General features: G+C 39.9%; 1 protein-coding gene across 1 annotated transcript; it reads right to left on the bottom strand.

Annotated features, from left to right (window-relative positions):
* Nucleotides 1-775: 775 nt before the first annotated feature.
* LOC307168688 (alpha-1,6-mannosyl-glycoprotein 2-beta-N-acetylglucosaminyltransferase) lies at nucleotides 776-5,220 on the bottom strand. Its single transcript, XM_079888853.1, has 2 exons — nucleotides 5,141-5,220; nucleotides 776-5,009 (listed from the first exon to the last, which is right to left on the bottom strand). Exon 2 carries the CDS (start codon nucleotides 4,898-4,900, stop codon nucleotides 3,656-3,658), a length of 1,245 nt encoding a protein of 414 aa, XP_079744979.1. The 5' UTR covers nucleotides 4,901-5,009; nucleotides 5,141-5,220; the 3' UTR covers nucleotides 776-3,655.
* Between the last annotated feature and the right edge of the window lie 17,887 nt (nucleotides 5,221-23,107).

The raw sequence follows: 23,107 nt of genomic DNA on the forward strand, positions 1-23,107 counted from the left end.
TACGTACGGTAACAGTACAGTAGTAACCTTTTACAGTCTATGAGTAGAACAGCTTTCTCAAGCAGTTTGTGATGCATTTTGGAAACAGGAGATGAGCCCCTGGTCTAATGCGCCACCTGGCTTGAGAAACCCGTTCTCAAAGACTTACTTATAGTCATTATTTTGGTAGCACACATATTCTGAATGCCTTCGGCAGAATTCAAATGAGCCATTTTAATCTAGATTAATCTAGATTAATTTCAAAATTAATCTAGATTAATCTAGATTAAAAAAATTAATCTATGCCCACCTCTAATATATATATATATAAAAATAAATAATATAAGTATGTGTGTGTATATATATATATATATATACAGTATATATATATATATATATATATAAATAAATATATGTATGTGTGTGTGTGTGTATATATATATATATATATATATATACACTGTAAAAAGTGAACAGTTGGATCAACTTAAAAAAATTACTTCAATTGGTATATATTTATTGTAATTTTTTAAGTTAAGTAACATATAAAGAAATTAAGTTTTCTCAACTTAAATTATCACGTTTTTCACGATAAAACGTGATAATTTAAGTTGAGAAAACCTAATTTCTTTAGGTGTTACCAATTGAAGTAATTTTTTTAAGTTGATCCAACTGTTCACTTTTTACAGTGTATATATATATATATATATATTATACACAAAATATATTATATACAAACAAATTTTTAACATTTTTGTTTGGGAAACAGAAAGTCATCAAAAGAAGAAACCCTTATTCATAAATTTATTACATCAGAGAAAACAGAATTACACAGACGTGATTCGGTGTTTAAACTCCTGGCCGACTGATCGTGATCGATGCATCTTTGGCTCAAAGCTAAAAGATCAAAAATGAATATGGCTTTTAGAGATAGCATTTTGATTTTTTTTAGGAAAACAAAAGACTTACAAACATATCTGCATCATTATCTTACCCGTACAAAAGAAAAACAGAGCAAGCAATACACACACGCTCAATCACAATGCATTTCAGATCCATTTCCACTGACAAACATTTGGCAACACTTTTGAGCATGTCAGCTTTTCCTCTCCAAACGTATAACGGAAATCACAGAAAGGAAACAGAGGAAACACACAGAGAAGGTCAGCTGAGAAAAGCAAAACACCTTTGAACCTTGGAAACTCTCCAAGCGATGTACAAAGGTGAAGATCTTTGGATACGTCAACATTTCACAACTTACGTAACTTTACCGTGCCAGGAAAGTTTGTGATGCTTTGACCCAAAGTTCACCCAAAAATGAAGATTCTATCATTTATGATATATGTTTGTAAGTTACCAAGTTACCAACCATTGACTTGCATAGTATTTTTTATTTTTTTTTCATACTATGGAAGTCAATGGGGTCCACAACTGTTTGGTTACAAACATTCTTCAAAATATCTTCTTACTGTGTTCAGCGGAAGAAAGAAACTCATACGGGTTTGGAACAACTTGAGAAACCTTTTTGGGTGAACTGTCCCTTTAAATTCTGAGAAAATAAATACTCTTGCAGGAAACTCACAGTGATTCCAGATAAAAGTCTGAAGCCAAACCTGTTTAACTGGATTACTGAGTTTTAGATGAAAATAGCAGATTTATGGCCGGTTTCACAGACGAGGCTTAAGATAGTCTCAGACTAAAATGCATGTTTGAATGTTTAACAGAAAGCAACTTGCACTGAGATATCTTAAAATATGTCAGTGCCATTGTTTTGTCTCAAGATGCACGTCGTTTTGTTCATAAAAGCTATACTTAAACATCCTAATTGAACTAAGGCCTAATCCTGGCTTAATCTAAGCCTCGTCTGTGAAACCGGGTCTGTTAAACTTTGAAAAACACTGAGCAGCATTTCTGCACGATCATTCCTGTCATCTATGTACATTTACACAAGATATTAAACACAATGTAAGGCAACAAAAGTAGCTCGATTGTCTGTGAAGAAAAAGAAGAAATTATCAAATGATTGTCTGTGAAGAAAAACTAACCCAGATTAGAAAGGACGGGGGAATACAAGAGGAAACCACGAATGCAAATTATGCCAACGACCATATGCAAATTAAAGAATGTTTTTAAGGCACATTTCAATGCATCACTGAATCATAAAAGTCACACATCTAAAAATACCACCAAAAAATGTCCCAATGTTAAAAAATACATATAGAAAACAATCCAAGAGAAACTCCAGTAACGGAAGACAAAAGGAATGTTACATTCGAACAACAAAACAATAAACAGTTCGCTGGAAGGTTTATGATTTGTGATGGAAAAATAATTATTAAAATGCATGCAATTGCAATACACAATATGCATGCATGTTTTTGCAACTTAACTTAAAATTTTTAATAAGTGGCAGTAATATTGTAATATTTAAAGTCGTAGCCTCATGAAACATATCCAGCTCACTTTTCACCACAAAGTCAAATGAATCAACAAGAGAGATGTTTTATATTATTATCCAATATGCACGAACACAAAGTCAGTTTCTGCAGTAGCATATATTGTAGTGTTGTGACATTATCTTCAACAGAGTTAAGCACATTTCCCCATTATTATCATAATGCTAAACACCAATGATAAATTGTGAAGTGTTTATACATCATGGTAGTTCTTGTCGTACTTCCTTTAATGTATGCTAATTTACATTTTTAAAAAGTGGGGGAAAAGTTGTAAATACATCTTTTCACTTAAAAATATCATGTTTAATTCAGTGTTTCTTTGTAATTATTTGTGAAATTTACTAGCAATTTCAGTAAAACTTTACAGTAAGGTCTTATTTGTTAACATTAACATGAACTAACAATGAGCAACACATTTGTTACAGTATTTTTTAATCCAGTTAATCAAAATCCAGCTGTTCAATGTTTATCATGTTAGTTCACAGTGCATTAACTAATGTTGACAAACACAACATTTGATTTGAATAATGTATTAGTAAATGTTGAAATGAACATTAACTAAGATTAATAAATGCTGTAGAAGTATTCTTAGTTCATGTTAATTAATGTAGATGTTAATTAATGAAAACTATTTGTGAAGTGTTATTGCAATTTCTGAGTGAAAATTGTAAATCCTATACAAAATAATAAAGTCAGTATGGGAATTACCAAAAAACCACAAGAGTAAAACTTTCAGGAGCAATTGATTTTGGTGTGAAAAAAAAATCGACCTGTTTTTTTTTTTTCGTGAGATGCATCCACATTTTTTATTTTGCCAATATTTATATATTAATAATCATAATATTTTTTAAAAAGTTGATGCACTGCGAAAAAACATGAACATACCATCTCATTCTTTTTTCTTAAAACATTGATGTTTAATTAAATGTTTCTTTGTAATAATTTGTGAAATTTACTAGCAATTTCTGGGTGAAAATTGTAAATCCTACACAAAAAAAACAAAAAACAAATCAAATAAAAATCAGTATGGAAATTACAAAAAAAAGATAACCATTCAGAAGCAATTGATTTTGGGGTGAAAAGTCGACCTGTTTCCTTCAGAGAGTTTTCCTTTTGCACACACACATACCATGATATCTCACATCTTTGGTGAAAGCAAACTCTTTAACCTGCAACATGTAACCCTGATATTCTGAATGGCACACAATGAAGCGTCCAGCTCAGAGTCGAGCCGCGTAGTTGATGCACAGCGTGTGATCGCGAACGTCCCCCCAGCCGCCGTTCTTCTGGTGAGGATGATGCTCCACCGGCCCGTGGTCCCTCAGTGAGAGTGCAGGAGGGAAAAGTGCCGAATGTGCCTCTTTAAGTGCCGAATCCACTCTCTCCTGAGCCCTTTCGGGCCGACAATCCTCTTTCTGGTGCAGGCCGCAGTCGCCCGTGTGAAGAACCCGGCTCCCACGGGCCATCAGGACCTTGAGGGGTTTTGAGATGCACGTACCAGACAAGTTCTGGAGGGTCCAGTCCCAGTTATAATCATCATAGGTGCAGAACGCGTTGTTGCATCCCATCAGTTTATAGTAGAGCTCTCTGGAGATTCCCATTCCTATGTTGTGCTTGGTGGACAGCCATGCTGTCGTCTCGGTTTTGCTGGTAAACTCGTGAAATCCGGATAAACCGTTGTGGTTTCCTAACGCGAGGACGTCGCAGTCCCCGCAGCTGGTTTTCCTAAGCTCGGTCATGGATTTGAAGTATGTGTGGAAATCAGGGAGAAGATAGTTGTCTTCCTCGATGAACACGACGTATCCGTTGTATCCCAGAAGAACCCGCACTCTTTCGAACACGAAATGCAGTTTCCACCACCAGTGGTGTTTGGTTTGAGTGATGGACGCTTCCCTGTAGTGTCCGTACGAATCCGGGTGCTCCGCGTTCAAACATCCCTTTTTAATGGCGTCCTCCTTTGAAATGTCTCTCGGACAATCTCTCGGATCTTGTCCTGGGAATTCGTTGGGATACAGCTGAGTGCTGTATGGGAAATAGATCTGGAGGGCCCTACAGAAAGTGATTCCCTGGACCATATCAGAGATTTCCTCGGAGAAATAGTCGTGGCTGAATATCACAAGCGTGTTTTCTATGCCAACGACTTTTTCCAGGGATTGTATGAGCATTTTGAGGTACGCCGGACGATTGTGGACTTGAACGACGACCACCATCTCCGGCTCGGATGGAAACTTGTCTCCGTTGTGAATGAACTGCCTGTAGTTGCTGTCATAGATGGACTTCCTCATATCCTGGATGTTGCCATACTCAAATTTCACCATTAGTACAGCAGCCGGAGTGCTGTCTTTTTCAGTCACCACCACGTTTGTTTCCTCTTTAGTCCGTTTAATGGAATAAAACAACATTATAAAGACAATTAAAATGACGAGGAACACAATAAAGTTCTTCTTCAACAGCCGTAATCTCATTTTCAATGTCAAAGCAGCATGGAAAGCAAACTCTGGGTCATGTACTGCTGTTACACGTCTGTTGTGGGCATAATCCGGGCATTTTCACAGGTGAAACACGAACATGGTTCTGTCAAGAGAAGTTCATCAAAGAGTTTTATCATCTGAACGCGCGAGACAAACAAGCGATTCATAAAGCGAAGTGCGCGATCACGATAATGTGTCGCGAACGTCGTTGTTTGTGAAGCGCGAGCTACTCACCCAGATAAAGTGTCATGTGCAACAAAGTTGCAAACAGGAAGAGAAAGTGATGTGAGAAAGAGTGAGGAGGTCTTTAGCGCTGACGTGTACTTACAGTCAACAGGAGCACGTGATCGCTCCTCCTCACTCTCTCACAGGACAAACTTAAGACATGATTTACGCTACATTATTATTTTAAATACATAAATAATATGCATTCTTTAACGTTTATATTCCTAACCAATTGATGATTGTTATATTATAATTTAGAAAAAATATATATAGGCTATAGCCTAAATAAAAATATAATAAAATGCAAAAATTGTTATTTTGAATGTTTTACGTTTAATGAACTTTCATTTATATATTAGGCAATTGTTCATGAGTATTATATGTGTGTGTGTGTGTGTGTGTGTGTGTGTGTGTGTGTTATATATATATATATATATATATATATATATATATATATATATATATATATATATATATATACATACATACATACATACATACATACATACATATATACAATTTCATATTTATATTTTATACAGATTTATTAGGATTAATAAACAAACAATACACACAATATTGAATACACCATTGAAGTGATAACTTTAGACACATATATAGGCTATAAGTGTATATGAAATATACAAATTCCTTGGGATGTTCTTCAACCTTTACATAAGAATAAGGTCAAAAGACAAAAAACACAAAACCCCCTTTTGTGTCCAGACATATAGAAACCAGGATTTCTAGTTGTGTTAAAGCTGTGGAACCAGCCTTGCAGCTCTTTTGTTGGTTATTCAGATCACCTCTAGATGGCAAAAGAAGAGCATCATATTATGTGTTAAACCCGTTTCTTACATCATTTATCTTTCAGAAAAAACAGAACTCATGCAACTCAATAGCTTTGCTAGACATAATGACTACGTGTACCAGTGATTCAATCATGCTGTCACCGAGCAAGAATTGCCAACAGGTCAGTTTAGCACCAACCAGGTGTTGAGTTTTGAAAAATAACATTCATGGTGATAAATTATAACAACAGTTGAAAATGCATTTGAATAATATACTTTACATACAGATTAAGTGTGTAATTTCCTTGCAACAAACAAACTGAAATATTTAAAATCTCATAGACATAGACCATTAAAAAATTCATACTGACTCCCCCTATTGGCAAAGTCCTCTTAAACATCAAGCAAAGACCCGTCATATTTCAAATAAATAGACTTGCAAGAGTTTTTCTCAACAAACATCTTTGTGCAATTCTGTTTGGTGCCACTATTAATTCGGGAATCACTATTAATTGATGTTTGTTGCATGCATTTGCTTGACCTTTCAGTGTATATGTAACAGAGACAAAAACAATCAAATTAAATACATTGCATAAGGATGATAAAGGGAAATTAATATTTGCAATGATCCAGTAAAAGATATGTAGGCGTATAACTATATAACAGGATAATTGATATGAAGTGGTTTCGCCCATTAAACCAATAAACTGAGGTTTTTTAATTATCGGGTGGAACTGCAGTATTTAAAAACACTCGTTGATTGAACTTAATAAAACCGAGATCCCAGGATGTTGATGGTCTTAAATCAAAGGTCACACTGTTATGGTGTAACCGGCCTGAGTTTAATTTGGTTGCGAGGGTTTAGCGCAGGTCAAACACACATCAGATGATGGTAGCGGTCAGAGACAGGCACAGGCTTTCAAACAGTCAAAGCAAAAGCTTCTTTCAGCCATGAGATTTTATTAGTTTTATGGGAACTTTGTTTTTGAAAGAGCTTCACAGATGTGATCTTTAGCAGTGACTTCTTTTAAACTTTTAAGGGAACTTTGTTTTTGAAAGAGCTTCACATAGATGTGATCTTTAGCAGTGACTTCTTTTAAAAAGTTTACACAGGGTCAGAATGACACAAAACCCTTTAAAACTCCTACGTTTTTGTGAGTTTCTGCACTATGAAACAGCGTGTGCTTGCTTTCTTTCTTTCTGAGGAAACACAATGCAGAACTAATCAATTCTAAAGCATCTACACACTCATCAGCTTGTTGTGCAATACAGCCACGTGAAAAGGTTTGTGAATGTTATGCATCAGCTAAAACTCACTCTTAGAAAAAAAAAAGGTTAAATGGGGTTTTAAATAGAATTCCATTGTTCTTGACTCAATTCTAAAGAACACTTCATGCCAAAGAGGTTCAGGAGAAATGCCTAGAATGTTTGCATAATACTTTCATATTTAATGGGTTATTTACATTTTTCTAAGTTTGTTTACAAGCTACTTGACTGATAAAAATTAATTAGGCCTAATTAAGACTGAATGCATATAATGGGAAACCCCTGAAAAATTTTTATTTTAGCTACATTTAAACAAATGCATTAAGTTGAACTTAATCAAATTTAGTTCAATTTAATGCATTTGTTTAAATGTAGCTAAAATCAATTGTGTGCAACCACTTACAATAAATTTTTTTATTAAATTCAACTAATCATTTTTTTCAGTGCATGAAGCGCCTATTCATCTATAGCCTATGTGTTGGTAAGTGATGAAAACATTGTGCAGTAAAGCACAGTATGTGGATTTTATTAGATCATTGACATTTATTTGATCACTGATATTATGAGTGTTGAAATCAACACAGAACATCTATAAACTTTCAAAAGTTGGATTGATTCTGGTTGGATTCAAGGCCTGACATCCAAAGATTGTTTTTTTCCTCACACGGCATGTATGTCTCAAATCAGCTCAGTGCAAAATCAGTTTTCCTCAGACTTATCTTATCTCCTCAGTGTTCACCTGTTTTTTTTTTCTTTCTCTCTATCTTTTGGACTGTCTAGTCCATATTATCTCAATATTTTCGTAACGCTTAACATTCTGTTTACAGCAATGTGAAACAATGGTGCAGATTTCTCCAAAACTAACAGTGTGTTTTATTGTTTCCCGCACACTACAGGTCTTTGGACGGGACGTCACTTCTGTTCAAGTTTGCAAGTACATGTCAACATATGCTACTAACCCTATAACCCAAACCTAACAGTCTACTAACAGTTAGCTGACATGTAGTTGCAAAGTTACTGTACAATATAATGTAGACTATCAAAATAAACTGTTACCATTGCTGTTGCCAGCATTTTATATGAGGTACAAGTCTACAAATTGGCAGGACATTTTCATGGCATGTCAGACAGGAGAGTATTGTTCACAGTTCTGTGGGTGGATGTGATTAAAAACATCACTTTACAAATATTTACTGAGTGTTACATAATGCAATGATATTTAATATGCAATCGACATCCATCGTTGCTCGTTATGAGCTTTAAAACGCTTTCTGATTGTTGCATAAAGCGGAAATCGTTTTGGCCTTTGCAATGATATTTGTTGATTGCTTTTTTTTAGCTTTTAATTATTTTACAGCCAGTGTTTTGAGACATTATTATAGTTTTCATTCATATTTTGAATTCGTTTTAATTTAAGTTAAAGTTTTAGTAATTTTGTTGTGTTTTTGACATTTATTTTTATTTATTTTTATTTCAGTTTTATTGATCGTTATTTTAGTTCATCAAGGAAACAAAATGAAAATAAGAAATCTTGCCTCGACAACAAGCTGAAATACAGTGTGTGTTTTTGTACATTTTACTTTTTTGAGGTTTTGGTTTTAGTTAAGATCACTTTTGAACAAACTTTCCCAACATTTTCCCCCTGAAAAAAACAACAAACAAAAAAAACGTTCTCATGTTCCAAAATAAATAAATAAATAAAAAGACGCCAGCATAAAAAAAGTGCCAAATATCAGTCATTAAAATATTTTATTGCAATTATGTGTTGTTTTGAGGAGCCAAGAAGATTTATAGACAACACTGGCTTTAATCTGATGGTTTCAGAGAGAAAACAGAAGCAATAATGGAAAGAAATGCAATACAGACTTTGATGCAAATATGGAACTAAGGTTAGATGTTCAGCTCATGTGTTGTGACATGACTGGACATTTGCATTTATTTACGTGCAATAAAGGATGTCAGGTTTTGCAAAAGTAGTGTTGTGAGGGTGTTCTTGGGCGCACAGGAATCTCTGTGTCTTGCCATGAGAGGCCAAAACATCTGTTCTCAATCACAGCTCAGAAACAGCAGTATGCATCGGCGAGGAAGACAAAAGGAAACACGGTTAAATAAGTGTGTATTGCCCAGGGTTGGGACATAAACTGATGAAGCACGTGTGTCAGAGGATGACCGTTGTCTGTGTGCTTATGTAATAGGCCAATTACATATCGCATGAAGCCACACTACGACAGCAACGACTAACATCCGAGAGAGTCAGTGTTAGCGATGCAGTGTTTGGGTGGAGATCACACTTGGCTGCCAGGTTACCACAAAAACAAAGAGAATTCAAATAATAATAATATGATGATGTGGATGATGATGACGGTGTCCCCATATTTTACGAAATCACGCTACACTCATTAGTGATGCACTAGTGAAATTATATCATTACAGCATTTAATACCAAAAACAAAAGGGCAATGAAATGAATTAATTTCTTCATAGTGGAGACCAGGGTAAGTTGTCACACATTTTTCAAAATATATAATTTATTGTAAAGACACAAGGTTTAAAGCTTTAAAAACCATTGAACATTTAAGCCATTGCTGCTTAAGAAAAAAAATAATAGATTCAGTTCATTAAACACCAAAAGCGTCCCAAAAGCGGGGCATGTTGTCACACTACACGAGGTTGTCAGAATGGAATGGTTTAGATTACGCATGAGCCCAACACAGATGGAGAGCCCGGGCCTGCCGCTCTTCCAGAGAGTCTGACCTGGTGTGTGTGCCGGCTACATCGGCCGTTCCCATGGGGTTGCTTTTGGAGTTCGAGAGCATGGAGTGGAGCCCTGCCCACACCTCTGCTGTCGAGGTAATGCTGGACCCGGTCTCTGTGGACATTTATTGTATGGATGAGTTTAAAGAGCATGTTTCCCTTTTTTCCCTGTACCTGCTGATTCTGCCCAGCCCAGAGTTTCCTGTTCCCCCGCTGGTCCTTCCCAGCTCAGAGTTTCCTGATCCCCCGCTGGTTTTGTTTCCTGATCCCCCGCTGGTTCTGCCCAGCTCAGAGTTTCCTTATCCCCCGCTGGTCCTGCCCAGCTCAGAGTTTCTTGTTCCCCCGCTGGTTCTGCCCAGCTCAGAGTTTCCTGTTCCCCCGCTGGTTCTGCCCAGCTCAGAGTTTCCTGTTCCCCCGCTGGTTCTGTTTCCTGATCCCCCGCTGGTTCTGCCCAGCTCAGAGATCCCTGTTCCCCCGCTGGTTCTGCCCAGCTCAGAGTTTCCTGTTCCCCCGCTGGTTCTGCCCAGCTCAGAGTTTCCTGTTCCCCCGCTGGTTCTGCCCAGCTCAGAGTTTCCTGTTCCCCCGCTGGTTCTGCCCAGCTCAGAGTTTCCTGATCCCCCGCTGGTCCTGCCCAGCTCAGAGTTTCTTGTTCCCCGGCTGGTCCTGCCCAGCTCAGAGTTTCATGATCCCCCGCTGGTCCTGCCCAGCTCAGAGTTTTTTGTTCCCCGGCTGGTCCTGCCCAGCTCAGAGTTTCATGATCCCCCGCTGGTCCTGCCCAGCTCGGAGTTTCCTGATCCCCCGCTGGTTCTGCCCACCTCAGAGTTTCCTTATCCCCCGCTGGTCCTGCCCAGCTCAGAGTTTCCTGATCCCCCGCTGGTCCTGCCCAGCTCAGAGTTTCCTGTTCCCCCGCTGGTCCTGCCCAGCTCAGAGTTTCCTGATCCCCCGCTGGTCCTGCCCAGCTCAGAGTTTCCTGTTCCCCCGCTGGTCCTGCTCAGCTCAGAGTTTCCTGATCCCCCGCTGGTCCTGCCCAGCTCAGAGTTTCCTGTTCCCCCGCTGGTTCTGCCCAGCTCAGAGTTTCCTGTTCCCCCGCTGGTCCTGCCCAGCTCAGAGTTTCCTGTTCCCCCGCTGGTCCTGCCCAGCTCAGAGTTTCCTGATCCCCCGCTGGTTCTGCCCAGCTCAGAGTTTCCTGATCCCCCGCTGGTCCTGCCCAGCTCAGAGTTTCTTGTTCCCTGGCTGGTCCTGCCCAGCTCAGAGTTTCATGATCCCCCGCTGGTCCTGCCCAGCTCAAAGTTTCCTGTTCCCCCGCTGGTTCTGCCCAGCTCAGAGTTTCCTGTTCCCCCGCTGGTCCTGCCCAGCTCAGAGTTTTTTGTTCCCCGGCTGGTCCTGCCCAGCTCAGAGTTTCATGATCCCCCGCTGGTCCTGCCCAGCTCGGAGTTTCCTGATCCCCCGCTGGTTCTGCCCACCTCAGAGTTTCCTTATCCCCCGCTGGTCCTGCCCAGCTCAGAGTTTCCTGATCCCCCGCTGGTCCTGCCCAGCTCAGAGTTTCCTGTTCCCCCGCTGGTCCTGCCCAGCTCAGAGTTTCCTGATCCCCCGCTGGTCCTGCCCAGCTCAGAGTTTCCTGTTCCCCCGCTGGTCCTGCTCAGCTCAGAGTTTCCTGATCCCCCGCTGGTCCTGCCCAGCTCAGAGTTTCCTGTTCCCCCGCTGGTTCTGCCCAGCTCAGAGTTTCCTGTTCCCCCGCTGGTCCTGCCCAGCTCAGAGTTTCCTGTTCCCCCGCTGGTCCTGCCCAGCTCAGAGTTTCCTGATCCCCCGCTGGTCCTGCCCAGCTCAGAGTTTCCTGATCCCCCGCTGGTCCTGCCCAGCTCAGAGTTTCTTGATCCCCCGCTGGTCCTGCCCAGCTCAGATTTTCCTGATCCCCCACTGGTTCTGCCCAGCTCAGAGTTTCCTGATCCCCCGCTGGTCCTGCCCAGCTCAGAGTTTTCTGATCCCCCGCTGGTCCTGCCCAGCTCAAAGTTTCCTGATCCCCCGCTGGTCCTGCCCAGCTCAGAGTTTCCTGTTCCCCCGCTGGTTCTGCCCAGCTCAGAGTTTCCTGTTCCCCCGCTGGTTCTGCCCAGCTCAGAGTTTCCTGATCCCCCGCTGGTCCTGCCCAGCTCAGAGTTTCCTGATCCCCCGCTGGTCCTGCCCAGCTCAAAGTTTCATGATCCCCCACTGGTTCTGCCCAGCTCAGAGTTTCCTGTTCCCCCGCTGGTGTTCCCCTGCTGGTTCTGCCCAGCTCAGAGTTTCCTGTTCCCCCGCTGGTCCTGCCCAGCTCAAAGTTTCCTGATCCCCCGCTGGTTCTGCCCAGCTCAGAGTTTCCTGTTCCCCCGCTGGTTCTGCCCAGCTCAGAATTTCCTGATCCCCCGCTGGTCCTGCCCAGCTCAGAATTTCCTTTTCCCCCGCTGGTTCTGCCCAGCTCAGAGTTTCCTGATCCCCCGCTGGTCCTGCCCAGCTCAGAGTTTCCTGTTCCCCCGCTGGTTCTGCCCAGCTCAGAGTTTCCTGTTCCCCCGCTGGTCCTGCCCAGCTCAGAGTTTCCTGTTCCCCCGCTGGTTCTGCCCAGCTCAGAGTTTCCTGATCCCCCGCTGGTTCTGCCCAGCTCAGAGTTTCCTGATCCCCCACTGGTCCTGCCCAGCTCAGAGTTTCCTGTTCCCCCGCTGGTCCTGCCCAGCTCAAAGTTTCCTGATCCCCCGCTGATCCTGCCCAGCTCAGAGTTTCCTGATCCCCCGCTGGTCCTGCCCAGCTCAGAGTTTCCTGATCCCCCGCTGGTCCTGCCCAGCTCAGAGTTTCCTGATCCCCCGCTGGTTCTGCCCAGCTCAGAGTTTCCTGATCCCCCGCTGGTCCTGCCCAGCTCAAAGTTTCCTGATCCCCCGCTGGTCCTGCCCAGCTCAGAGTTTCCTGTTCCCCCTCTGGTTCTGCCCAGCTCAGAGTTTCCTGTTCCCCCGCTGGTTCTGCCCAGCTCAGAGTTTCCTGATCCCCCGCTGGTCCTGCCCAGCTCAGAGTTTCCTGTTCCCCCGCTGGTTCTGCCCAGCTCAGAGTTTCCTGATCCCCCGCTGGTTCTGCCCAGCTCAGAGTTTCCTGTTCCCCCGCTGGCCCTGCCCAGCTCAGAGTTTCCTGATCCCCCGCTGGTTCTGCCCAGATCAGAGTTTCCTGTTCCCCCGCTGGTCCTGCCCAGCTCAGAGTTTCCTGATCCCCCGCTGGTCCTGCCCAGCTCAGAGTTTCCTGATCCCCCGCTGGTTCTGCCCAGCTCAGAGTTTCCTGATCCTCCGCTGGTTCTGCCCAGCTCAGAGTTTCCTGATCCCCAGCTGGTTCTGCCCAGCTCAGAGTTTCCTGTTCCCCCGCTGGTTCTGCCCAGCTCAGAATTTCCTGATCCCCCGCTGGTTCTGCCCAGCTCAGAGTTTCCTTTTCCCCCGCCTGTCCTGCCCAGCTCAGAGTTTCCTGATCCCCGCTGGTCCTGCCCAGCTCAGAGTTTACTGATCCCCCGCTGGTCCTGCCCAGCTCAGAGTTTCCTGATCCCCCGCTGGTCCTGCCCAGCTCAAAGTTTCCTGATCCCCCGCTGGTCCTGCCCAGCTCAGAGTTTCCTGATCCCCCGCTGGTCCTGCCCAGCTCAAAGTTTCCTGATCCCCCGCTGGTTCTGCCCAGCTCAGAGTTTCCTGTTCCCCCGCTGGTTCTGCCCAGCTCAGAGTTTCCTGTGTCTCCAGTATTCCTACCCAGCCTTCCTCTTCCATCTCCTCTACCAAAGCTAAACAATACGTCAGCCCAGCCTCCATTGGTCCCCTCCTCCTGCGCTGCATGGATGCGCAGTCTAGCTTTGTCAGTCCTCGGACTCCACCAGGCTCCCTTGTCCCTCCGGCCCTACTACACCACAGTCTTCCACTCTTCTGGCTGCACCTCATCTCTCCATCCCTCTTGTTCCGTGAAATAATAAAGGCTTTTTAATCGTAAATAGTGCCATGGTCACTTATTGATGAATAAGTACATGTTGAAATTAATTTGAACAAACATTGATCAAGACCTCTACAGCATTTATTAATCTTAGTTAACTAATGTAGTTAACTGACGTTCATTGATGGTCATGGATCATGGATCCTTATTGTAAAGTGTTACCAGTTTTTAATGTGTTCACAGATTTTTTTTATCTCAGTGTTTGAAACCACGCCTGTAAGAGAAAACAAGCATTTGTGCAACTGAACTAGACTGAGATAAATCACAACTTCCCTGTCTGACAACTAACCTGATCTGCTCTAAAGAGTTGCGCGTGCATTAAACAGACTAGTCTTTTTGTTTCTAGTTAACTGCAAATGTATCTGTTGTCAGAGAAGAATAGCAGTCTGTCTGGCATCTCCTTGACTCTGCACAGCCCGTGAAAACACATTCTGTTTACGTCTGAACACTCAAAGCGAGAACATCATGTGATTGAACTCAGCTTGAGTGAAAAGCACTGGTATCTGAACTCTGGGTCGGATGGGAGTGTCCGGTGGTCTTTCTTTGACTGATTGGAAATGATGGGTGGAAATTACTCTGGCATGCACTTCATACCAAGTAGCATGTGCCAGTGTGCGGCCTGTCAGCTGGATCAAGTTTGTGTAATAAATCGACAGAAATTATTGAAATAATACTGACAGTGCAGTTAAATTCTTTATTAATGAAAAATGATTATAGTCCCACACTGCTTGATTGAAATTATTCTCTTTTTTGCTTGGAACCTGAATATTTGGCCAAGAAAAACCAGCGTATCTGTAGTGGAAGAACTGAGCCATGAATCACATTCCACATTCCGATCATTTCAGCAATCGCCACATAATCCTCTAACTTTGCTCTTTCCAATAAGATTTACATGGAGCTGCTGCCAGATTCCTTCTTCTGTAAAGTAATCGTTTAGTAAACATCTGTATCAAATACACAACTGTTTTAAAAAAAAGAAAGAAATGAAAGCTTTTATTCAGCAAGGACCAATTACATTGATCAAAAGTGAGAGTATAAACATTTATAATGTTACAAAAGATTGTATTTCAAATAAATGCTGTTCTTTTGAAGTTTCTATTCATCAAAGAATCCTGAAAATAAAATGTATCACATTTTCCACAAAAAAATATGACTGTTTCAACATTGAAAATAATCAAAAATGTTTCTTAAGCAGCATATCATAATGATTTCTGAAAGATCATGTGACACTGAAGACTGGAGTAATGATGCTGAAAATTCAGCTTTGATTTATTCGACAGGAACAAATTACAGTTTGCTATATATTAAACTGTTATTTTAAATAGTATTAGTATTTCACACTATTACTGTTTCTACTAAATCAAATAAATGCAGCATAAATGGTGAGTATATATTTATTTAAAAATCTTAAACATTTGTATTTTGAGATGTGCAATGATCCTGCAGAGATTATCTCAACTTCCTAATGTCTCTGTTGAATAACATTTTTGCTGATTCTTCCTCATGTACAATTATACATCTTGCCAACATTTTATTATTCAAAGCAACGCCAGTCAAGGTATAAATTGAATCAGTGTTCCCTGGGAATCAAACCCATGATTTGGCATTGCCATCACCAGATGAGTTACAGGAAAAGAACAACAAATCCACAAAAATCCACCATCTCAAGAGAAAGACTAACACATGGTTTCCGCAATAAACTGTTCATATTCTTTGGCAAATCCCTCTTACATCAGAACAGATGGTCCCCAGGCACAAGTGCGCACAGATCAGGGAATATATCATGAGTAACTGGTGTCAACAGAAATGACAATGCGTCATTTCTAGTCCAGTGCCGCAATATACAGGCTTCTCATTGGTCATACTTAAAGGGTGACTCTCGCCAAAATGCAACTTAGGGAAACGACACTTTTAAGTTTGACCGTCTTTTCGTTTTCGGTTAAAATGCCTTGTGAATGGGAGTGCTAGGGACACTTTTATGATAGCATTAAAAATCGCTATTTTTAAAACACTAAGAAGGCTCGACACAACATGAAACTTTGCTCTCAGTATCACCAGGGGCTCTACACATGAACTCCAGCATTGAGAACATTGTTTGTGTTCAAAAAAGTTTACTAAAAAGAAAGATTTTGATCAACTCACTGTCTCTGTGTCCGCCGGCATTTTGACAGTCAAAAATAGTCGATCTCCGAATGCAACGTAACAGGGAGGAGAGTAAAGATGGAAAGCTCCTAAAGCTTTGTTCCATATAAATTCACAGATAATTTGTTGTTTTGTCGTTAGTGAAAATCAATACAATTGACCTTGTATTTGAAAAAGGATCCTCATATAAGAAACAATAAAAAAATTCAGAGTCAGTTCATTCACATTCGGAGATCGACTATTTTTGACTGACAAAATGCCGGCGGACAGTGAGTTGTTCAAAATCTTTCTCTTTAGTAAACTCTGTGTACACAAACAATGTTCTCAATGCTGGAGTTCATGTGTAGAGCCCCTGGTGATACTGAGAGCAAAGTTTCATGTTGTGTCGAGCCACATTAGTGTTTTAAAAATAGCCATTTTGATGCTATCATAGTCGTGCCCCATTCACTCCCATTCACAAGACAATTTGACCTAAAACGAAAATACGGTCAAACTTAAAAGTGGCGTTTCCATTCTAATTATGCTTTTAAACGAAAGCTTGCCTCGAGTAGATTAACAAAAAGACCCTAGGTTGCATTTTGGCGAGAGTTACGCTTTAAAGTTGGCATGAGGCAGAAGTTGCAATAGCCTTTTCTAACTATTTTATCCTCAACACCAATGCATGGTAACGTTCTGTTTAATTTATGGTTTTGTCGTCTGCCGCTTTAAATGCATGCACTCTTTAATGCGGGATGCATGGATTCTGATTGGCTGTTGATGTTTTTATCGTTCATCAGAATGATCATTTCTAAATACCATTCTGAAAGTGATGAATGCATTGCTCTGTGCCGTTATCAAAAGTTGTGGTGTGTGGATTCCTCTATTCTCACAGAATTCGAACGATTATTAAAACTGTAGTTCTGTCCTGACATCTCTCTGAGTGTTTGGCATGGTAATAAGTATGACAATGTTGATATATTTTGGATTAGATCTGCTGCGCTGCTGCTGCTGTTATTGCGGCTGCTTCAGAATAAGTACGGGACTTGCTACTGCCAACACGACACACCGCTGTGAGCAAGTAAGACATGCTGCTGCTGCTGTACAATTTGCGTACATGAATTACCCGTCGCAGATCTATACAGGTGGAGCTGGGGAAGTGGAGGTGTTTCTGAAAGTGCACTGCAAACTGCTATAGTGTTTGAAGGTTGATCAGCGAGCTCATTGGCTACTGATTCAGCAGAAACCAATCAGCTGTGCCCTATAGAGAATGATGTGATTGCAAGAGTTTGAGTTAAGGACCTATCAGCCTACGCCATCTAGAGTTTCATTACAGAACTTTGTTTTTATCATTATTTAGTTAAAGTCCTTGGTGTGAATGGGCTTTTACACAGTTCCGCCCCAAACTCTGCATCCGAAATCCTCTCTCGAGTAGAAACTCATTTTGAATAAGTAATTTGCAACCATTAAAAAAGTATGTTCTTTTTAGCATGAGTGTGTGAAGTATGTCTACATCGCCATGATGTCACTGTCATGTGACCTACCAGAGTTAGTTGCGTCGCTTCACTGCATTCACAAATCCTCTTCTGTGGCCTCATGGGATATGAGTATCCACTGAATGCGCACTTCAGTGTCTCGCTGGAAGTAGTGGGTCATCCGAGGACTTTTCGCCTACTCTTTTATGAGTACTGTGAATTCAGACATGCTTCTTTTGTCACATATTGTTTTTTGCCTATACTATAGTGAAGTATGTGATTTCGGATGCAGCCAATGTTACTGGTCTAGATGCTCAAACAAGCAAATCAATGTTTTTAGCTGGTTTACTAAGTTTACTTTTCATATTGAATTAAAGCCTTATTCAGACGGGACTAGTTTAACATGGAGAGATGGGGTAAAGTAATTATTACCAGAGCTTCTCAGTGACTTTAGTCCTGTCCGAATGTGCATCTCAGTGATCATGACGGAGTAAAGATTACGGCGACTTTTACCTTCAATAAAAAGGTCCGGAAAAATGACCTCAGGTAATACTAATCACGTGCGAATAGACCCGCTGTAAATATGTACGTAAATATTTTGTCATTTCCTGTTTAAAAGTAGTTTTCCACGTTTTTTCAGGTATGGAGATGCTTTAAAAAAAGCATCAGTTGCATTCTAGACGCTGGGACGAGTCTGTGGCAAAACTCAAGTGTTTCACACACACCATTCAGATCAGAAAGAAGATCGAAAGCACTTGTTAGAGGAACGAAACATCTTTTAGCGTTATGGTAAGTGCCTATTACCAACACAATCCAATCTGAAGTCAATTAATATATCGTTTGACCGGACATAACTGTTTTATATATATAAATATAGGTTATATTTGCGCACGTGATATCAGGAAGCAGCGTAACACACACATGACGACAAGAGTGACGGTGATGCGCAAATCAAGTTACTCTCCCACTTCTGCTGGTTTTACTGAGATATCTTATCCCATGCGAATTGGCCATTAATATTACAGACGTCCTGTGGTAAAATTACATTACTCCATCTACACTTGTAAAGTTATTCCTGTCCGAATAGGGCTTAAGCTAGTGTTTTATTTAATAAATTACACCCCGTTAATGCAATTCAAAGTTAGCCTTCAAACTCTAAAAAGGACCTTGTGTGGGGTTGGTGTGTGACAGCCGGGAGATGGATTGAGGAAACAGCCACAGTATCATTGAGGAAATGCCAGCTTTTTGTCCAGAAACGGAGATGGCACGGCTATGGGATGTTCCACCCCTGTGTGTTGCTCTTGGACATGGCACAAAACCCATGAAGTCCGGATCCGCGTGAGGTTTAGAAATGCATTTTGAGAATCTATTGACAAAATCTGTCCTTAAAACAAACAGAGTTCAATTATGCTGTAAAGCAGCTCTTAAAAGAAAAAGTGTCATTGTTCAGCTGAGATCAGTTCAGTGTTTATTCAGTTCTGTTCAATAACTGTTTAAAGATCATCAAATACGAAATGAGTTCAATTAATCTATAAAGCAGCTCAGATGTCATCATCAACTTAGCTCTCGTCCAATAGTGTCAGTCAAATCAGTAATATTGCTAAATTAGCAAACTAAGCAAACCAGAGGCGAAAGTGAAGAACCCAAATAACTACATGATAACTTCATGTAGCCACACATGACCTACACACACAATTACACACAATATTAGTTAATGTAACAGAACAAAAGTGTAGGGTAGGATTTTACACATCTGGATTTGATCCGATGGTGAAAAGTGTCTTTCATTAGTAAATGTTAAAGTCTTTACAGCGTTTTGGATCTCTAAATTGCTTATAAAGTTTTATAAGCTACTTTTTGATTTTTTAAAGAGCAATTTTAAAGCCTTGGAAAGGTTGCTTTCATTTTATTGGATGAATTAATTTCTTAACGGTTCAACCTTTATTTCAGATTAAAACATTATATCGAGTCAACAAAATGTCCGTCTGTTTTTCTTTTATTGCTTTCCACTCTCCAGATTCATTTGCAGATGAAGTGAAATACTCTTTCAAATAAAATGCCTTTGAAATGTCCAATTTCCATCCAATTTATACCTGATGTATAAAACAAACATTTTTCATTGAATATTTTTTTTCACTAAGAAATGTCACATTACAAAAATAAAATGTGACATTTCGTTCAAAATAATAGACTTTCAATGTTCAGCAATCTTGAAGCTGGAGAAATGGCATGCTGTTCTACTAACAAGAAAATATAAATCACTGAGAAATGTAAAATCCCTTAGTAAATGCGAATACAAACAAATCCCAGAAGAACATCAGTGTTTTTTGTGTTAACATTGTGTTTAGCTCACATCAACAACCTTTCACCAGCTTCCATGAATGTGTCCGGGAACTTAACAGCACTTTTGAGAAATGAATGATCTATGATCCGACACGATTTTCAATGCCGTTTCTCAGAGGAAAAATCATTAAAAACAATAGCTTGGACAAATGGAGCTTGCAGATGCTGTACAATTATTTATAACCAAACAAAACTAGTGCTTAACTCATCAATAGATTCGAAAAAGTGAAATTCCTTAGGGAGGGAGTCATTTCCTAAACCCCAAGTACTACACCGAAATAATCAAGGAAAACTATTGTCACTTTCCAAATGCTTTAAAAGTTATGGACGCGCCTGTAAGGTCATCCAGGGGTGTTTCGAGAACAGGTGATTAAAAATATGTTTCGGCTTTAGCGCCTCATGGCAACACAAGTGGCAAACAAGAAACAGGAAAACCCTGCTTGTATTATAATGTATAGTGCTATTGTGCATAAGCAGCGAAGCAAATGCGTCTAGGGAAAAGCATTGTGTTTGGCTTGTGTTAACGTGTTCCTGTAGCTAAACTGGTAAAGTTTACACACACATATACAGATAAATGTGCAGTGCAATGCAAGTTGATGTGCATGAAAGTGTGTGCCAAATGCATCGATGTAAATGGATCATTAAGAAGTAGGGGTGTAACGATCTCCTCATATCACGATTCGATACATATCACGATACTAAACTCGCGATACTCCAAGACATTTGGTAAAATGTTAACAACATTTTTACTGTTGATCAGGTCTGACAACTCTCACGCATTCACCGTGAGACTCACGCACTTTTCACATGCTCTCACGCCACACAACCATTTTCTTACGCACAGAAAAATCGCGAAGCAAAGAGGACACGGAGACCACAGACTAGACAGAGCATGGGTGCGTTTCCCAAAAGCATCGTTAGCCAACTATGTTCGGAAGTTCCGTCGTTATCAGAATAGTTCAACGAGTCTGTGTATCCCGAAACCATCGTTCTAACGAACATTTGCAAACAGCATCGCAAAGTTGTGTAGTTGGAACAACAGCTCTCGATCTGTGGTTAGAAGCAGAGTTTCTAGTTTGCATGTGGACTTAATAAATCCTTATCTTGAGCAAAATAAGCAAGTTGACATTCAGTACAACCTGTGTCTTTTATTTAGAATACATACTAAAGTCATTTACATCTTTTAGTTTGTCAAGAGATTTAAAGCGTAGTTTTTGAAGAGTGCGCATGTGTGAACGTGGTCTACTACGTAAGAACGAGTCTTAGAGTGAATCTGTAAATAAAGCAAAATAACTGAGAAAAATGAGAAATAGTCCTCAGATGTCATGTCTGTAATTTATAGCAAAACATCTAACGTTAATTCGATCTCAAACAGATTCAATAAAACAAGTTATTACTCCACCACGTGCGTGACGTCATAAACCAACGTGGTTGAACGACCACTTTGCGACAATATGGTTTCGGGAAACAGTCGTGACTAGCTAGCTGATTTCTTCAACGATGCATCTTACTAGTTACGTCCTTGTTCAGGAAACACATCCCAGGTTAGTTATGTTATTAAAAAAAATCTCAGCTCAGATTCTGTCAATTCTATTACGAAATTCAAACAATAAATACCGTTTTGGCGCTTGTAAATGTGACGTGACAGATCGCTAGCGGCACGTGAACGATCATCTCTACTAGCTAATAGTAGCCTAAATAAACACGAATGAACAGTGTTGAAAGATACAGTACAACTTACCGAAATGTATATCCCTCATACATAATATCATCAATCAGTGTTTTCCAACCGCAGAAAGAGGTCATTAAAACAGATGGAAAACAATTATGTCACATAACATTTACCTCAGGAAAGCCATTTAATGACCATAACATATAGCCTAGCATGTTAACTTAGTTGGCTAGAAAAAAGAGCTATAGATAATAGTTTTCTAAATATGTGCACTATATTACATATTTATTATATTTTTACTTAGGCTATATCATTAAAGAAAGTTGTCATTATAATAAAAAACGCATTATATTTAATTTGATTGATTTTTTAACCTTAAATAATACTACCAGCTGATAGGGCTCTCTGTATGTCTACAGCATTAGGTGAGGTTTTCTTTTCTTGAGAAAAATTAACACCTAATATTTATCCAAATGAGTCAATATTGAATCAAATCACAAGAATTGAATTGAATTGAAATGAAATCGTGAAATTTGTGTCAAGCAATAAAAAAACAAGTAGCTTACCAGAAATTATACCATGTAAAAATTGTAACATGTTGTCACTAAACTAATAAAATTCTGTTTAGTTACTAAAAAAAATGTACCCCCCAACCCCATAATTCTCACTCCAAGCTAAACTCAAAAGTTGGCAGCCCTGCTGTTGATTAAATGCTAAATTTGGCATTACATTGTGTGTGTAAATGAATAGACGTGGACTTGGTGCTGAAACCCAAAGCACAGGACAATAGAGACACCAGAATAACAACATTCATGATTCTGAAGCTGAAAATACAGAATTATTGTAAATAAATATTCTTGCACTTTTTCACTGACTAGATATATTTAAAATAATGTAGGCCACATTTACTGGTAAGACATTTGGCATTATCAGGACCCACTGAATTATTATACATTATATATAACAGTTTAATATAGTGCACTAAATCTCTGAAAACTTGATTTTTTTTCCCTCATGCAGTCATTTTCATTTTGGGTGAACCATAGACAACATATATTGTCACTATCCACAATACATATTGATACATATTTTTGCATTAAGATATATTGTGACACAATATATTGTTTCACTCCTATTAAGAAGGGTCCAATATATTCAGTTATTTAGTTACTCCTGGTGAATTGAGAAAATTGATCAAACTTTAAACTATTTTATAAGGAAGAAAACAGGCAGGTCCGAGATACCAGAACCGGATTTGAACTTGGGTGGTTCAAACAAAAACACTATTGTGCACCATATGGGAGCATGTTCACAACCCATCGGGCTATAAATCCTCTGACTAACTTTACTTAAAAATATATTTTGCTCCATTTCGACACACATTTAGCACTTGGCAAGATTGTCATTATCATTACTCACCCTCGTGTCGTTCCAAACCTGGATCTTTTTTCTCCTAGAACACAAAAGAAGATATTTAGATTATTATTTTTATTTTTATTTTGTCCAAACAATAGTTTGCACAAATATAATATACATCACTAACACAAATTATTGTACTGTCTGCTAAAATTACTATCTTTTT

Source organism: Squalius cephalus, assembly GCF_949319135.1.
Source record: "Squalius cephalus genome assembly, chromosome: 12".
Classification (NCBI taxonomy): Eukaryota; Metazoa; Chordata; class Actinopteri; order Cypriniformes; family Leuciscidae; genus Squalius; species Squalius cephalus.